The sequence below is a fragment of the Bison bison genome, unplaced genomic scaffold (assembly GCF_000754665.1).
Source record: "Bison bison bison isolate TAMUID 2011002044 unplaced genomic scaffold, Bison_UMD1.0 scf7180017864068, whole genome shotgun sequence".
Lineage (NCBI taxonomy): Eukaryota > Metazoa > Chordata > Mammalia > Artiodactyla > Bovidae > Bison > Bison bison.
In genome coordinates, this window is record NW_011494640.1 from 11,760,445 (window position 1) to 11,774,999 (window position 14,555).

General features: G+C 36.8%; 1 protein-coding gene across 1 annotated transcript; it reads left to right on the forward strand.

Moving 5' to 3' along the window:
• Positions 1-7,418: 7,418 nt before the first annotated feature.
• Positions 7,419-12,909, forward strand: SCG2 (secretogranin II). Its single transcript, XM_010837065.1, has 2 exons — positions 7,419-7,492; positions 10,636-12,909. Exon 2 carries the CDS (start codon positions 10,650-10,652, stop codon positions 12,489-12,491), a length of 1,842 nt encoding a protein of 613 aa, XP_010835367.1. The 5' UTR covers positions 7,419-7,492; positions 10,636-10,649; the 3' UTR covers positions 12,492-12,909.
• The last annotated feature ends 1,646 nt before the right edge of the window (positions 12,910-14,555 follow it).

Below are 14,555 nucleotides of genomic sequence, written 5' to 3' on the forward strand. Positions count from 1 at the left end.
CCCACTCCAGTATTATTGCCTGGAGAATCTCCATGGTCAGAGGAGCCAGGTGGGCTAGAGTCCATGAGGTCACAAAAAGTTAGACACGACTGAACAACTAAGCACACAGCACAAGGTTAAACAACAGTGTAACACAAAATTTCCCCCCAAAATTGTCAATCACAGAAGTATTTCTGCTATCTCTAAGCATTATCAATACTATTATTTTCTTAGTATGTGTTTTCTATATTTAAGAAAACGTAGGGATTTCCTTAAGTTCAGTGGCTAATACTCCATGCCCCCAATGCAGAGTGCCCAGGTTCAAACCCAGATTGGGGAACTAGATCCCACATGCCCCAAATAAGAGTTCACATACCACAACTAAAAAAGGAAATTCACATGCTGCAACTAAAAAGTTTACATGCTGCAACTAAAGATCCCATATGCTGTAACCAAAAAAAAAAAAAAAAATCCTACATGCTTCAACTAAAAAAGATCCCTTACGCTACAACAAAGATCACATAAGACCTGGCATAGCCAAATAAAAAAATAAACATTAGAAAAGAAAAAATATAGAAAAATTTGTTCTGTAAATGCTTCTTTTGTTAAGCTTAAATATAAGGAGGTCTGTATCGCTACCTCAATTTGAAAATTTTATCACCTACATAAACAGGAGGCAACATAAACCATAATGCAATAAAAATACAAAGTTGTTAACAAATTTTGGTAGATCCAGCAACTTACAGACAGCTCTAAGCCTGAGACCAAAAAGGAAGATTTTCAAATGTTAGAAAACTGTTAAAAACACACTAGCCCCCAACTGAAATTGTCTTCTTTATGTAACCAAGAAAATTGTGACATTATGCAAGGGATACATTTCAGACTATGAAATTCAGTGTTACTTGATGCTGTGTGTACATCTGGCGTCAAATCACTTCTGATAGTGCTGTGGATATGCCTCCATACGTTGGGAAAGAGGTATCTTTCCCAGATACATCTGATTGGCTTCTTGGAGAACAGGAATCCCAGGAAGTAGGACAAGAGCCCCACTGCAAATTCATCTCATCATTTTTGTCTGGGTATGACTATGACAGTAGGGTATAGACATTCAAGTTATAATGATGTCCCAAACCAGCTGATTTCAATAGTTGTATCAGTCAGGACAGGCTAGGTTATATGTGGTAACAATGAATACTGCATTACAACTGTAGTTAAGTAATAACTAGGAGAAATATGTGGTCCGTGAGAGAATATTTTGCTAAGAGGTACCTAGGTGATGCCAATATTGCTGATCTGGACTACACTTTGAAAATCACTGCTGTACCATGCATTTTATATTCCCCCACTTACAGTTTAGATAACTTCAGGGTCAAAGTAGTTAGATGTTTCAACTTGTGTGCTAATTTCTGGACAAAAATATCCAAGAGAAAAATCGACTGTGATGGGAAACACAGACACAATGGCTGGATTCGAGGAGAACATTTTAGGTTTTCAGCTCTTACCTCATATTATATATGCAAGTGCCCTACCTCCAGAACTGATATATTCATTTTATCAAAACAGCTCTCTAAAATCCATGCAAAGACTAAGTGAACTGCGAAAGTCATTTGGTATGTCAGTGGGAGCCCCAGACCTGAAATGCTAAAGTGAAGTCGTTTAGTCGTGTCCGACTCTTTGCAACCCCATTGACTGTAGCCTACCAGGCTCCTCTGTCCATGGGATTTTCCAGGCAAGAACACTGGAGTGGGTTGCCATTTTCTTCTCCAGGAAATCTTCCCAATCCAGGGATTGAACCCAGGTCTCCTGCGTTGTAGGCAGACGCTTTACCATCTGAGCCACCTAGTAAAGATGCTGAACTTTGATCTTCAAGATTCTCCTACATCTTTCTAGATTTCCTATTAAAAGGAAGCATAGGAGTATGTAGTTGGGTTGTTTCCAAACAGAAAATATCCTTATTAAAACATTTGCATGTAAATACTGAAAATGTTGATTCACAAAACAATTGTGGCAGGAAAATTTGAAAGATTAAGACATACAGGGTTGTTTTAGGCAAAGTAATTAACTTCTAGCACATGAACTTTGTTCTCCCAAAGCCCACTGAAGGAGCAGATGCTCAAACATGCATGGTATTAGATTTAAGAGAATGGTACTTTCTCTTCCTATGAGCACCAGATGGCTTCAGAATCCAAAGGCAATGGAGAAGAAAGCCTAAATTTATTTGGTTTAAGTGGTTCTCACTGAGGGTTTATGAGAAAGATCATATTTTAGTACTTAGTAGACAAGTGCAAACATAGTTTCACAGATGATCGTCATTTCAAAAAGAAAAGAGGTATTGGGTTCAAGGGTTAGAAAGGATCTTAAATGTTATCTAGTCCATATGGGGCCACCAGTAATTGCTAAAAGGAGCAAAAACGTTACAAAGAATAAACAGATACTGCAATTATAAGTAGTTTGGTTTTCTTTATGTGAAATTTAAAATTTTAACTCAAGTACTAGGAAAATGTTTTACAAAATAAGTGAAACAGTAGAAAAAAAGGAAAGTGCTCCTATAATGAAAAAAATTTTTTCTTAAAAATTTTTTTTAAATATAATTTTCTGGCAGTGCCTGAAGCTCTAACAAATAAAAGCAGTTTGTTTGCATAAGGATAATTTGAGAGGATAAAAATTTCCAAAGTGGAGTGTTTGAAGCTTTGACAGTAGGCATGAGAAAATGTTAATTCAACACAACTTATTTTTGGCCAGCCATTGTCCAAATGGGGACTTCCCTGGTGGCTCAGACGGTAAAGCATCTGCCTGCAATGCGGGAGACCCGGGTTAGATCCCTGGGTTGGGAAGATCTCCTGGAGAAGGAAACAGCAACCCACTCCAGTACTCTTGCCTGGAAAATTCCAGGGACGGAGGAGCCCGGTAGGCTACAGTCCATGGGGTCGCAAAGAGTCGGACACGACTGAGGGACTTCAATGTCAATGTCAAATTGTCCAAATGAATGTCATCTGAAAAACTAGGTAGTTATAGTATTAAGTAGTTACAAAATTAATATTTATACAGTATGAAGTTTCCAATTTATATGTTCTCTGAAAAGCTCTGCTTTTGCAAGGGAAGTAGAAAAACATTTTACTCTTTGATAGTGAGTTTTCTTTTTAAAGCCATCTTATGTCATGAAGGAACATTTATTGTTTTATTGTAATAAAATGTAATTAATTGTAGCAAAGTATAATAATAAATAAATTGTAATAAATTAGAACTTATTGTAATACATTGTACGATAATTAGAAGAGTTTAGGTAAATTTTGGAAGCAACACATCAGGGAGGTAAAGCGTCAATAAGAAGTATAAAGAAGGAGAGCAGGAAGGAGCGAGAGAGGAAAACAGGGGACGAATGAGCAATGAAAAGGATCCCAGGCCTAGAGGGGCTCAGGGAAGACAGTACAGACCACCTCTGTTTCCCAGCAAGTGCTGGAGGGTCTCAGGTCACATATGCTGCAGACTGGTTGCAATTCAGTTGCCAAATCGTGTCTGACTCTGCAACCCAAAGGATTGCATCAGCCAGGCTTCTCTGTCCCTCACCATCTCCCAGAGTTTGCCCTCTTTCATTAATCATTGCCTTGTAATAGCAAGAGGGCTTGCCTAACTCAGTGAAGTTATGAGCTGTGCCACGCAGGGCCACCCAAGACAGACGGGTCATAGTGGAGAGTTCTGACAAAGCGTGATCTCCTGGAGGAAGGAGTAGCAAACCACTCCAGTGAACTTGCTGTGAGAACTCCAAGAATTGTACAAAATAAGGCTGCAGACTGGATTCTCCAAGAAAATCTTGTTTTCCAAGAGAGAGGGATGAGGGAGGAAGTTAGAGGAAAAAGGGAAGAGGGAAAGAGGGGAGAGAAAGAGAAGAAAAAAGATGTATTGGTCTTCTGGATCTTAATTGCTTTCATATAAATTGAAACAAAATGAGAAGTGTAATGGAGTGGAAGAGACATTTCAAATTGAAGGATTACTAAGGTAGAGAATTGCACATACAAATGATAGGAAAATCAGAATCTGGTCTAAATGAAATATGAAATTGAATAACAAAGGACAAAATGACTAAGATTTAAGAAAATCTGATCGTAAAAAGGAATGAGTCCCTTCTAATTACTTAAATTTAAGTTGTGAATGATTAGCTTGATCTTAACAGCACCACGGTGAGGATGCAAACTAATTTAGTAAAAATCATTATCATATACAGTACATGATTATTTTGAAAATGTCCAAGATAATAGAGCTTTGCTTCTTGGAGGCAATGATAATTGGCAATTTAGAGCTAACAGAAAATTGAAGTTTTGTGAGGAATGTTCAAAATGATCTTATCTCAAGCTTAGTGATAAAGAGATTTATAGGTTATCTTTACTATATTATACATGCTCTAAAAGATTCAACAAGAAGTTTGCTTTCTCTATGTATATTGCATTTTAACTTTTTTTTTCCAAATAGATTTCTATTAGAGAATATAGTTCCCTTTAGAACAAATAACTAATGGCAAAAAAAATTAATGACTTTTAGAGATATATTAAGTATAACTCATTGAAAAATCCATAAAACACAGGCCACTGAATAGAATTTTCCAAATTCAGTAACTACTCTCTTATTTGGAAGACATATGCCCCATAGCATCAAGGAGGTGACTCTTGTTTTCCGTGTTTGCTGCCCCAAATAGGAGTCTGGGGCTGTACCACCTGAGCAGTGACCAGGAAAAACAATTGGAACAACCCCTGAGAATTTTGTCAAAGTGATTGTATTCTAGACTTGGATCTTTCGTTATTAGATAGCCATAGTCATTTCTGTATTCCTATCACCTAGCTAGAGTGCCCAAACCATGGTCTTTATTATGGCTATACCTTTGGAAAGAGCTAAGTTCAAATCTTACCTCTACCAATTATGAGAGAGGAAACAGTGGCCAACTGAGTTATTTCTGAGCTTCAGTTTCTTCAACTGTAAAATGGAGACAAATAGAGCTACCTATTATAGTTGACAAGAGGGTTAAATTAGATTGCCGAAACTCCAAGCACAGTGCCTGGAACATAATGGAACTCAATAAATGGTAGGTATTTATCACAGTTTTATATAGTAGAAAGGAATTCAGTTACTCACAAATGGCTCATTGCTCTCCCAATGCTCTACCTTTAGCTGATAAAGCCAGTCCATCCCACTGGTTGCCTCCTGATATCTCACTTCTACTTGGAGTTTTTGAATGAGGTTTTATATGGATTTTTGACAATTAAAGACATTCTCAGCAAAGAGTTTGACTAGGGGATCTTAGAGGAACTGTAGTTTCTGATCCTTGCAAAAAGTTTAGTTTCACATATATGCACTAGCTGATCAAGAGTGACTTCCTTGAGGGTTGTTGAGACCTCTATTGAATCAAGTCAACCCTTTAAGAGTAATCTTGTGGAATTTTCTGATGCTGTGTTGATATTGGTTAGTTCAACTGGCCACACAGAAGTACTGGAAAATGAATTATGTGAAACTCAGAGTGGTTTATCTTCGTCAGGATTTAAGAAAATGTTATGTGTGCAAAGCTAACAAAGATACCTGCAAATGAACTTATTTTTTTTGAGATGCAGTTGAGAAATGAGATTTGTTTACTCAGGTCTCATCAACTTAGCACTTAACCTTAATGATGCTAAAAACCCACTATGAGGCATAAATAGATTAGATAAATTGGCCATAGGACTTCAGTCTAAGCCTATGAGTTCCATGTCAATCCACAAATGACCAGTCATCAAGAATCAAATATCTTAACCAGGAGATCAAAGAGAGAAAATCAAGGGTACTTTTCTCAAGATTATTTTTTTCCTAAGGTTTTAAACTATTTCTGTTTCCTCAAGGAGTTCAAGAGTATTGTGGTTTACCTAGAATAGTTAGAAATCATTAAGCAAAACTTGATAATGGAAACCTCAGCTCAAGCTTCTTTTCCCAGAACCCTTCCCATCTAAGATTTCTAGACTGAACAATGCTCCCTATTGTGTCTGCTGGCTGACATCTTCCTTAGTGCTTTTCAATTTATATCAAATAAAAATAATCTGTTGTCTCTTATCCTAAAATAAAAATAACCTGTTTGTCTCTTATCCCCTCTGGACCAATATATATATTGGGTTGCTCCAAAAGCTTGGTTGTTCAGGTTGTTCCATAACATCTTATAGAAAGACCAAATGAACCTTTTGGCCAATCTAACAAATATGTATGCATATATACATGTAGATACTATTCATCTTTGTATCTAGCACTTAGTAGGCATTACAACTTACTGAATGAGTAAATCAGTGGCTAATTATTCATTTAACAGAGACAAAGTTATCTTTTATATAGCAAGATTCTTTTGCTTAGTTTATTTCAAAATATATCATTTTTAAGAAAATAATATCTTTAATGAAATGAAATTAAAAATTTAGACTTATACAAATTATAAACTATATAATCAGGTTACCTGGTAAAGCACAACAATGATTATGACTACAAGTCTGAGAGGTTGGAAGTTAAGTATTAATACTATATTATTCCTTGAATTGGTCACATTTATGAAATGTATTTGATTCATCTGATTCAACTGGAGGAAGAAAATATTTATAGTATAACTTTCTTTCAGTTACAAACTAATTACAGTTGCATATGTGTCACACTTTTCTCAAACGGTGAATTTTTTTTTTTTTTTTTTCTTATTGAAAGTATTCTCAACTTCTGAGCTTCCCTTTTTGAGATCAGATGTTGTAAAAGATGCCAACAGATTCATATAGAATTATCAACTATTAGACCTGAATCCTTAGAAATACACACTTCAAAATTATATTGAAACCCTAGACTAAAATCCTAACTCATTAGAGCCTTGAGGTCGACTCATATAAAAAAAGAGAACACTTTTTTATTCAAATAAACATGATTTTAAAAACAATGCTACTTGTGGTTATGATATGAAATACGACTTCATATTCATAACGTGTATTCTGTCCCTCTTGGAGCGTATTGAGGAATGTTAATGTAATTTCTTTGTGGCCACTGAAGAAAAAAGTCCTTATCTGTAAAACTTTCTTTTAACAACGATGACAACAACGACAATAGCAACAGGAAACCCTTATCACAAGCTGTTTGGACACAGATGAGATTATATTGCAATTAGCCACGTCTATCTGATGGATTTTTCTAAGGGAAATTGTGCAGGGCATTTTATTTCAAGCCTCAAAGATTTTGTTAAAAGAAAGGGAACTGCAGTTTTTGCCACAGAAAGACAGGTGGCGTAAGCATGCAACTTTTTTTTTTTTTTTTTTAAATCTTTAAAGTGATTATTTTCTCTCGGGTTCTTTGAAAAAGCTCGCCTGTGCTCCGGTTTGTGGCTGAGTGGGTGACGTCAGTGTGGCAGTGCGGAGTCAGGCGCGGCGGCTCTCTATAAGCCGAGGAGCTGTCCGGGTGCTGAAACGGTCCGAGCAGCTCAAGCCGCGGACCAGGAGGAACATGCTGTGGACTTCCTCTGCCATATAAATAAGAGGTAAGACTGCTTTTCCCTTCTACTTACTGGAAAGTTCTAAACTGCGTATTCTCTCCTTAATTCCTAGCTAAGAAGAAAAAGACCATTTGGCAAGCTTATATCTATAGAATAACTGATCGGCAACCTGCTGCTCATCTGGCAACCTAAGGACACTGTATATATGTACATATATATGCATGATTGCATCTGTGATTTACACTGCTTGCTGTCAGGTATTTATTAACCATTGTGTTATTTAGATAATCATATATAAGAACATGAAAAAGTTAAGGATATTTGTGTCAATACACATTATTAATGTAAAGTTAACCAAGCCTGACATTTTGTTTCTTTCCTTAGTTTATTGTTTCTTCCCCTAAGGACCAGATACAAGGACAGGGATACAATTTATATACTTAATATTCTTAACAGCAGGTGTCCGATGATTCAAAGACTGTTAAACAGGTTCCGGTGATAGAAGTAACCAATTTTGGAGCTAGGTTTGTTTGTTTGCTTGTTTTTTCTTTGACATTTACTTTGCAAGAGCTCAAATTTAACTAACTGTATAATATTATTTTCTCAATTGGTATGCTCTGAAAGGGCTTACATTATTGTTTACTAATTTTGGTCCTAGCAAAGTAAGACTAGAACAAGCTTCTTCGTTTATTCAGGGGGAAATATTATCTTGGGTTTTAGGTTGGATATGACCATGGATTACAAAGAGATAACTGAGATGTATGAGGAAACATTTATAATCATATAAATTATTTATTATTATGCTTTGGTTGAAAGAGGTTGTACAACATTTTGCTAAATATTTTGAATGGCACAAGTGTTTCTTTTTCCTGTATCCTAACTAATTGAATTGCTCAAATTTGATAAATCCAGTTGCATTTGTCAATGCTCTAGTATAATTTCAATAGAAAAGACATTTTAACGTATAAGGTTTTTAGGTTCAAACTCTACATAGAACATCAGAACTGTTAAAACCACCTTCACTATTTAGATAAGCTGCTACCAGTTCACCTAAAAAAATCCCTTGAGTCTTAGTCAAAGGTAATAACTATGTCACCCAAACTGAATCTGAGTAAATGACCAAACGGTAGCTCTTGGTAGGCCTGTGGTTTAAATAACTGCATGAATATTCTGCCCCAACACCACAGCAAAGTTCACCTACAAAATAATGATTTTAAAGATCAGCACATAACCTAGCATATAACTGGGTTAAGGATACTTCAGGGTAATGGTTTCAAAGAATATACATTCACTAAGATTCTTAAAATTGCTAGTCCAAATGCCAATGTGGAAAGTTGATTTTCAAATCTAAACTAATCCTGAAATAATATAAAGAAGAATGCATAATGTACTTTTATTTAAGCCTAATAAGTTATAAATACAATTTGCTCTAGTAAATATTGATTCATAGTAAGTATTTTAGAAGTTTTCTCTGACATGCCTTTAAATATTTTCCCTTCAGTAAATTAAGTAGCCAAATTAATGTAAGTGCATATTTTAAAAATTAATTTAAATAATCATTTTAATAAATAAGTCTGTACTAAAGAAATTTCTGTAAGTACAACATTTTTAGATTCTAGAAACTGAAAATATTACTTAAATATCAATATGATCTAGTGAACAATGATATTTTCTACAATTGATGTCTAAGCTAACAGATAATGATATCCAATAACTTAACTTATATATCACAAAACCATAATTCAGTTAAGATATCATGAGCAAACATAAAATTCCTTTACTTTATTTGTAACAAAATTGCACATATTAAAATAGATTTCAATGTTAGCAATGCCAAATGTAAAACATGTAAAAACTAATCCTCTTACTATAAGGCCTTGAAGAAAAAGAATGAATGAAAAATTTTAAATGGAAGAATTCAATACACTGGATGCATTTTTCTTAATCGGGAATTACATAGTGATTATTTTAAAATTTTCTAACAGAATGAGTCATTTGAGATTTCATAGGTCCACACCCAAATAGACACAGAGTCAAGCTGAATTTGAACACTTACAAGTTCAGAAATAGACTGGTTCAGAAAACTTATGTTCTCTCTGTAGCATCTGTTATTATTTACTATATCTCTTGAGGACTGAGGAAAATATAATCATGATTGCATTTTACAAGACAGTCACAGTAAAATTATTAGAAGAAATATGGGGCACAGATGTTTTAAAACAGTTTATATTTTGGTACATTGGTACATTTACACTGAAATAAATATCACTGGATATCATGGATTTTCTTTTTTTTTTCAATTCTGACTATTGTGCTTGTGTATCCTAATAGTACCCTGTGTGCTATTACATCAATCAAGGTGAATGATTATAAAATACCAGACTTCTAAATTCAATATTTTGGAATTCATTGAGTAAATAAATACTGCTTTGAGGATATTAAAAATAAAAAAACTTTGTTAAGTTTGCCAACTAGCTTGGACTTGAGAAGACCCATATTCTGGAGGTCATTAAGGTACAGACCTTCCAAAATTAGTAATATGATTTGGTATCAGACTAAAGGACAAGTTATTTCTGAAAATATGTATGAATGAGACTCATCCACAAGAGAATTCAGTATGATTGACATTAACATGGAATATAACTTCATCTTATATAGTAATGTCACCTTTGTTGTGTTTCTACAACAAATTAGATGGATAGGTCAGTAATTAAACCAATGGTTTTTGATAAGGATATAACTCTCTATGTGTGTGCACATGCATGTTTTAAATTGAGCCATCTAATTTTTCTGCCAGTGATTTCAATATAAATGCTGTACAAATAACTAAAACTCATCTTGGAAAAATCTTTATTTAACAGAAATAATGTATACTAAAACAAAACATGTCTTATCAGTTAAAAAATCATACTTGAGAAACCTCATATCAGTGTTTTTGCTATTATTTTAACCAAAAGAATGCCATATAAATTTGATGCAAAACGGGCAACAATTTTGCTAAAGATTCCTGTGGTTAGCTTGTGAAGATTGTGTGTGAAACATTTATAGTTTTCAAAAAGAGTCATCCTAAATTAATGTGGAGTAATCTCTACTATGTTCTTTTTCCCCTCAATGATTAATTACTTTTTTTGCTATAGAGTCAAATAGTCAGTTTCATTTGTGTTAACTCATGTTTTCTATGCTTTAAGGAAATCTTTCAAACATGGCAGAAGCTAAGACTCACTGGCTTGGAGCAGTCCTGTCTCTCATCCCTTTAATTTTCCTCCTCTCTGAAGCGGAAGCTGCTTCATTTCAGAGAAACCAGCTGCTTCAGAAGGAACCAGATCTCAGATTGGAAAATGTCCAAAGGTTTCCCAGTCCTGAAATGATCAGGGCTTTGGAGTACATAGAAAAGCTCCGACAACAAGCTCACAAAGAAGAAAGCAGCCCAGACTACAACCCCTACCAAGGTGTTTCTGTTCCCCTTCAGCAAAAAGAAAATGGTGACTTGCCAGAAAGTTCGAGGGATTCCCTGAGTGAAGATGAATGGATGAAGATAATAGCTGAAGCTTTGAGACAGGCTGAAAATGAGCCCCAGTCTGCCCCAAAGGAAAACAAGCCTTATACTTTGAATTCAGAAAAGAACTTTCCAATGGACATGCCTGATGATTATGAGACTCAGCAGTGGGCAGAGAGAAAGCTCAAGCACATGAGATTCCCTCCTATGTATGAAGAGAATTCCAGGGACAACCCCTTCAAACGCACAAATGAAATAGTGGAGGAACAATATACTCCTCAAAATCTTGCTACCTTGGAATCTGTCTTCCAAGAGCTGGGGAAACTGACGGGACCAAACAGCCAAAAGCGTGAGAGGGCTGATGAGGAGCAAAAACTTTACACAGATGATGAAGATGATATCTACAAGGCTAATAACATTGCCTATGAAGACGTGGTTGGGGGAGAAGATTGGAACCCAGTAGAGGAAAAAATAGAGAGTCAAACCCAGGAAGAGGTAAGAGACAGCAAAGAGAATGCAGACAAAACTGAGCAAATCAATGATGAAATGAAGCGTTCCGGGCAGCTGGGCCTCCAAGATGAAGATCTCCGGAAAGAGAGTAAAGACCAACTCTCAGATGATGTCTCCAAAGTAATTACCTATCTGAAAAGGTTAGTGAATGCTGCGGGAAGTGGGAGGTCCCAGAATGGGCAAACCGGGGAAAGAGCAATCAGGCTCTTTGAGAAACCACTTGATCCTCAATCTATTTATCAGCTGATTGAAATCTCTAGGAATTTACAGATACCCCCTGAAGACTTGATTGACATGCTCAAAACTGGAGAGAAGCCAGTGGAACCAGAGCAGGAACTTGAGATTCCTGTTGAACCTGAAGACATCTCAGAGGTTGACTTAGACCATCCAGATCTGTTCCAAAATAAGATGCTCTCCAAGAATGGCTACCCCAAAGCACCTGGTCATGCTGTGGCAGAGGCCCTACCGGAGGGGCTCAGTGTGGAGGACATTCTAAATCTTTTAGGGATGGAGAGTGCTGCAAATCCAAAGCCTCCATATTTTCCCAATCAGTATAACCGAGAGAAAGTTCTGTCAAGACTGCCCTATGGTCCTGGAAGATCTAAAGCTAACCAGCTCCCCAAAGCTGTCTGGATGCCAGATGTTGAAAATAGACAGATGGCATATGAGAACCTGAATGACAAGGATCAAGAATTAGGAGAGTACTTGGCCAGGATGCTGGTTAAATACCCTGAGATCATGAATGCCAACCCAGCGAAGCGAGTTCCCAGTCAAGGCTCAACTGAAGATGATCGACAGGATGAGAACCAAATTGAGCAGGCCCTCAAAGAGCATTTGAGTCAACACAGCTCTCAGGAGACTGACAAACTGGCCTCGGTAAGCAAAAGGCTCCCTGTAGGGACCCCGAAGAGTGATGATACTCCCAACAGACCGTACTTGGATGAAGATCTGTTAGTGAAAGTGCTGGAATACCTCAACCAAGAAAAGGCAGAAAAGGGAAGGGAGCACATTGCTAAGAGAGCAATGGAAAATATGTAAGCAGCTTTCATTGATTGCCCTATTTTCACCCCTCCCATCCCAAGCAAACCCCAATATTTCTCTTTAGTGTGTTGACTTCTCTCTTGTTAACACTGTAATACCTTTAAATGCTGTACAGGCAGATGATTCCATTTCACTGGAGTGTCTGCTTCACTTACTCTGAACTGTTCTCTTGTGTATGGGTGTGTGTAAATGTTATGACTTCTGAATAAAAATATTAATCATAGCCCTAATTCAAGAAAGATATCTATGATAGTGTTTAATAGTGTATCTAATAGCCGTGGCATTGTTGATGCTCACATATGATAGAGTGTCCTACAAGTCTCTTGAAAGTTTTTAATATTTACTGAATTATTTTGTTACTGTCTGTAGTGTTTTGTGGAGTACTGGAGCAAAAAAAAATAAAGCATTATAAATATATAGTTTTACTTATAAGGCCTTTTCTATTGTGTGTTTTATTGTTGCTTAATAAACGTTATTTCTGGACAACTTTGGGTTATTCATTCTGGAAATCCAGAGGCAATGGCTGTGGATCAAGCAGTATGGAGCTAAAGGAGAAAATTATTTCCTTCCACAATCAATCCAGGTAAGAAATAATGAATGGAAATACACGATCACCTTATACATTTGTAGAATGCAATATCCTCTAGCAGCTCACTACCTAGAGCTTGCCTTTAGTTTTTTTGTGATTATGGAATAATTTCTATTTATACCTTTTACCCTTGACTTTTGTAAATAAAAACATTTAAGTTTTGAAAAAACTTAAAAAGAAGTTTAAGCACTGAAGAAGAGATGGGCATAGGGCAATTGGAAACAACTAGACTCGGAAACAATCTGCCTATTTTCAGCTTACCCTGCTCCCCTGAAGACAAAACTCCTACTCTTTTGTATGGTGTGAGAGGGGCCAAAGGACCCCCAAACTGACTGTTAGATAAGTGAATGGCACAGGCACAGTGGAGAATACATCAGCTGCCTTCTCTCTGTGTCCGTGGGCTGGAGAAAATCCAGAGTGGGTGAGGCTGTACAGAATTGTTATAATGTGCATTACTTCAGGGGTTGATGCTATCAGCATCCTGACATATCAACAGGGAATCAACAACAGCAGCAGCAAGAAAATATATAGAGCAACAGAACAGCAGTGCTCATAAAAAAACAAGGAAATAAATCACAGTTACTATTTATTGAATATTTATTGTGCACTGGGCACAAGACTAAACACTTTACCCCATTCAGTCTGTGCTGTATCACTGTCAAGGGCCTCTTACTATCCCCTTTTACATCAGAAAAAGCAAAACTCAGAAGGGTTAAATAGTTGCCCCCAAATCACCCAGTGTCATGAGTTGCCAAAGCCTGTGTTCCTAACCTAACTCCACTGCACTGCCTCTCTGGGAATGGTCTTTCAGCTGACGGTTGGGGCACTGGTGGTGGGGTGGTGAGAGGTTTATGCATCTCAGTGTGGGTCATTTCCATGAGAGGGCATCTGTGTGTGTGTGTGTGTGTGTGTGTGTGAGGGATGGAGTGCTGATTTAGTCACTATGTCATGCCTTACTATTCGCGGCCCCGTTGACTGTAGCCCACCAGGCTCCTCTGTCCATGGGATTTTCCAGGCAAGAATACTGGAGTGGGTTGCCATTTCCTTCTCGAGGGGATCTTTCTGACCCAGAGATCAAATCCTGGTCTCTTGCATTGCAGACAGATTCTTTACCATCTGAGCTACGAGGAAGGGAGGGTGGAGAGGAAATCCTTGAATGGTCAAAACACACTAAGAGGGTCCTGCATACCTTTGGATAAACACTGAACTTTCGTTTTCCTGTTTTATAACTTTGCCCAGACTCTTTTCTGTTCAATTATCATACACTCTCAATGAATTCTAAAATCTGTAAGTGGAAGAGAGCTTAGAGGTGAATTGTCTCTACAGTGTCTCTTTCTAATAAGTGCTTTTTATTCAAATACCTCACAGTGAAATACTATGAATTGAAGATTATGCAGAGATCTAGGATATTTGTGGGGCTTAAAGTCTAAGTGCATATTTATACACCATTCTTTGCAGATGTCCACATATGT

What these genes read in the sequence shown, in the direction of transcription:
- SCG2 (XM_010837065.1), top strand. Translation starts at nt 10,650, where the DNA reads ATGGCAGAAGCTAAGACTCACTGGCTTGGAGCAGTCCTGTCTCTCATC.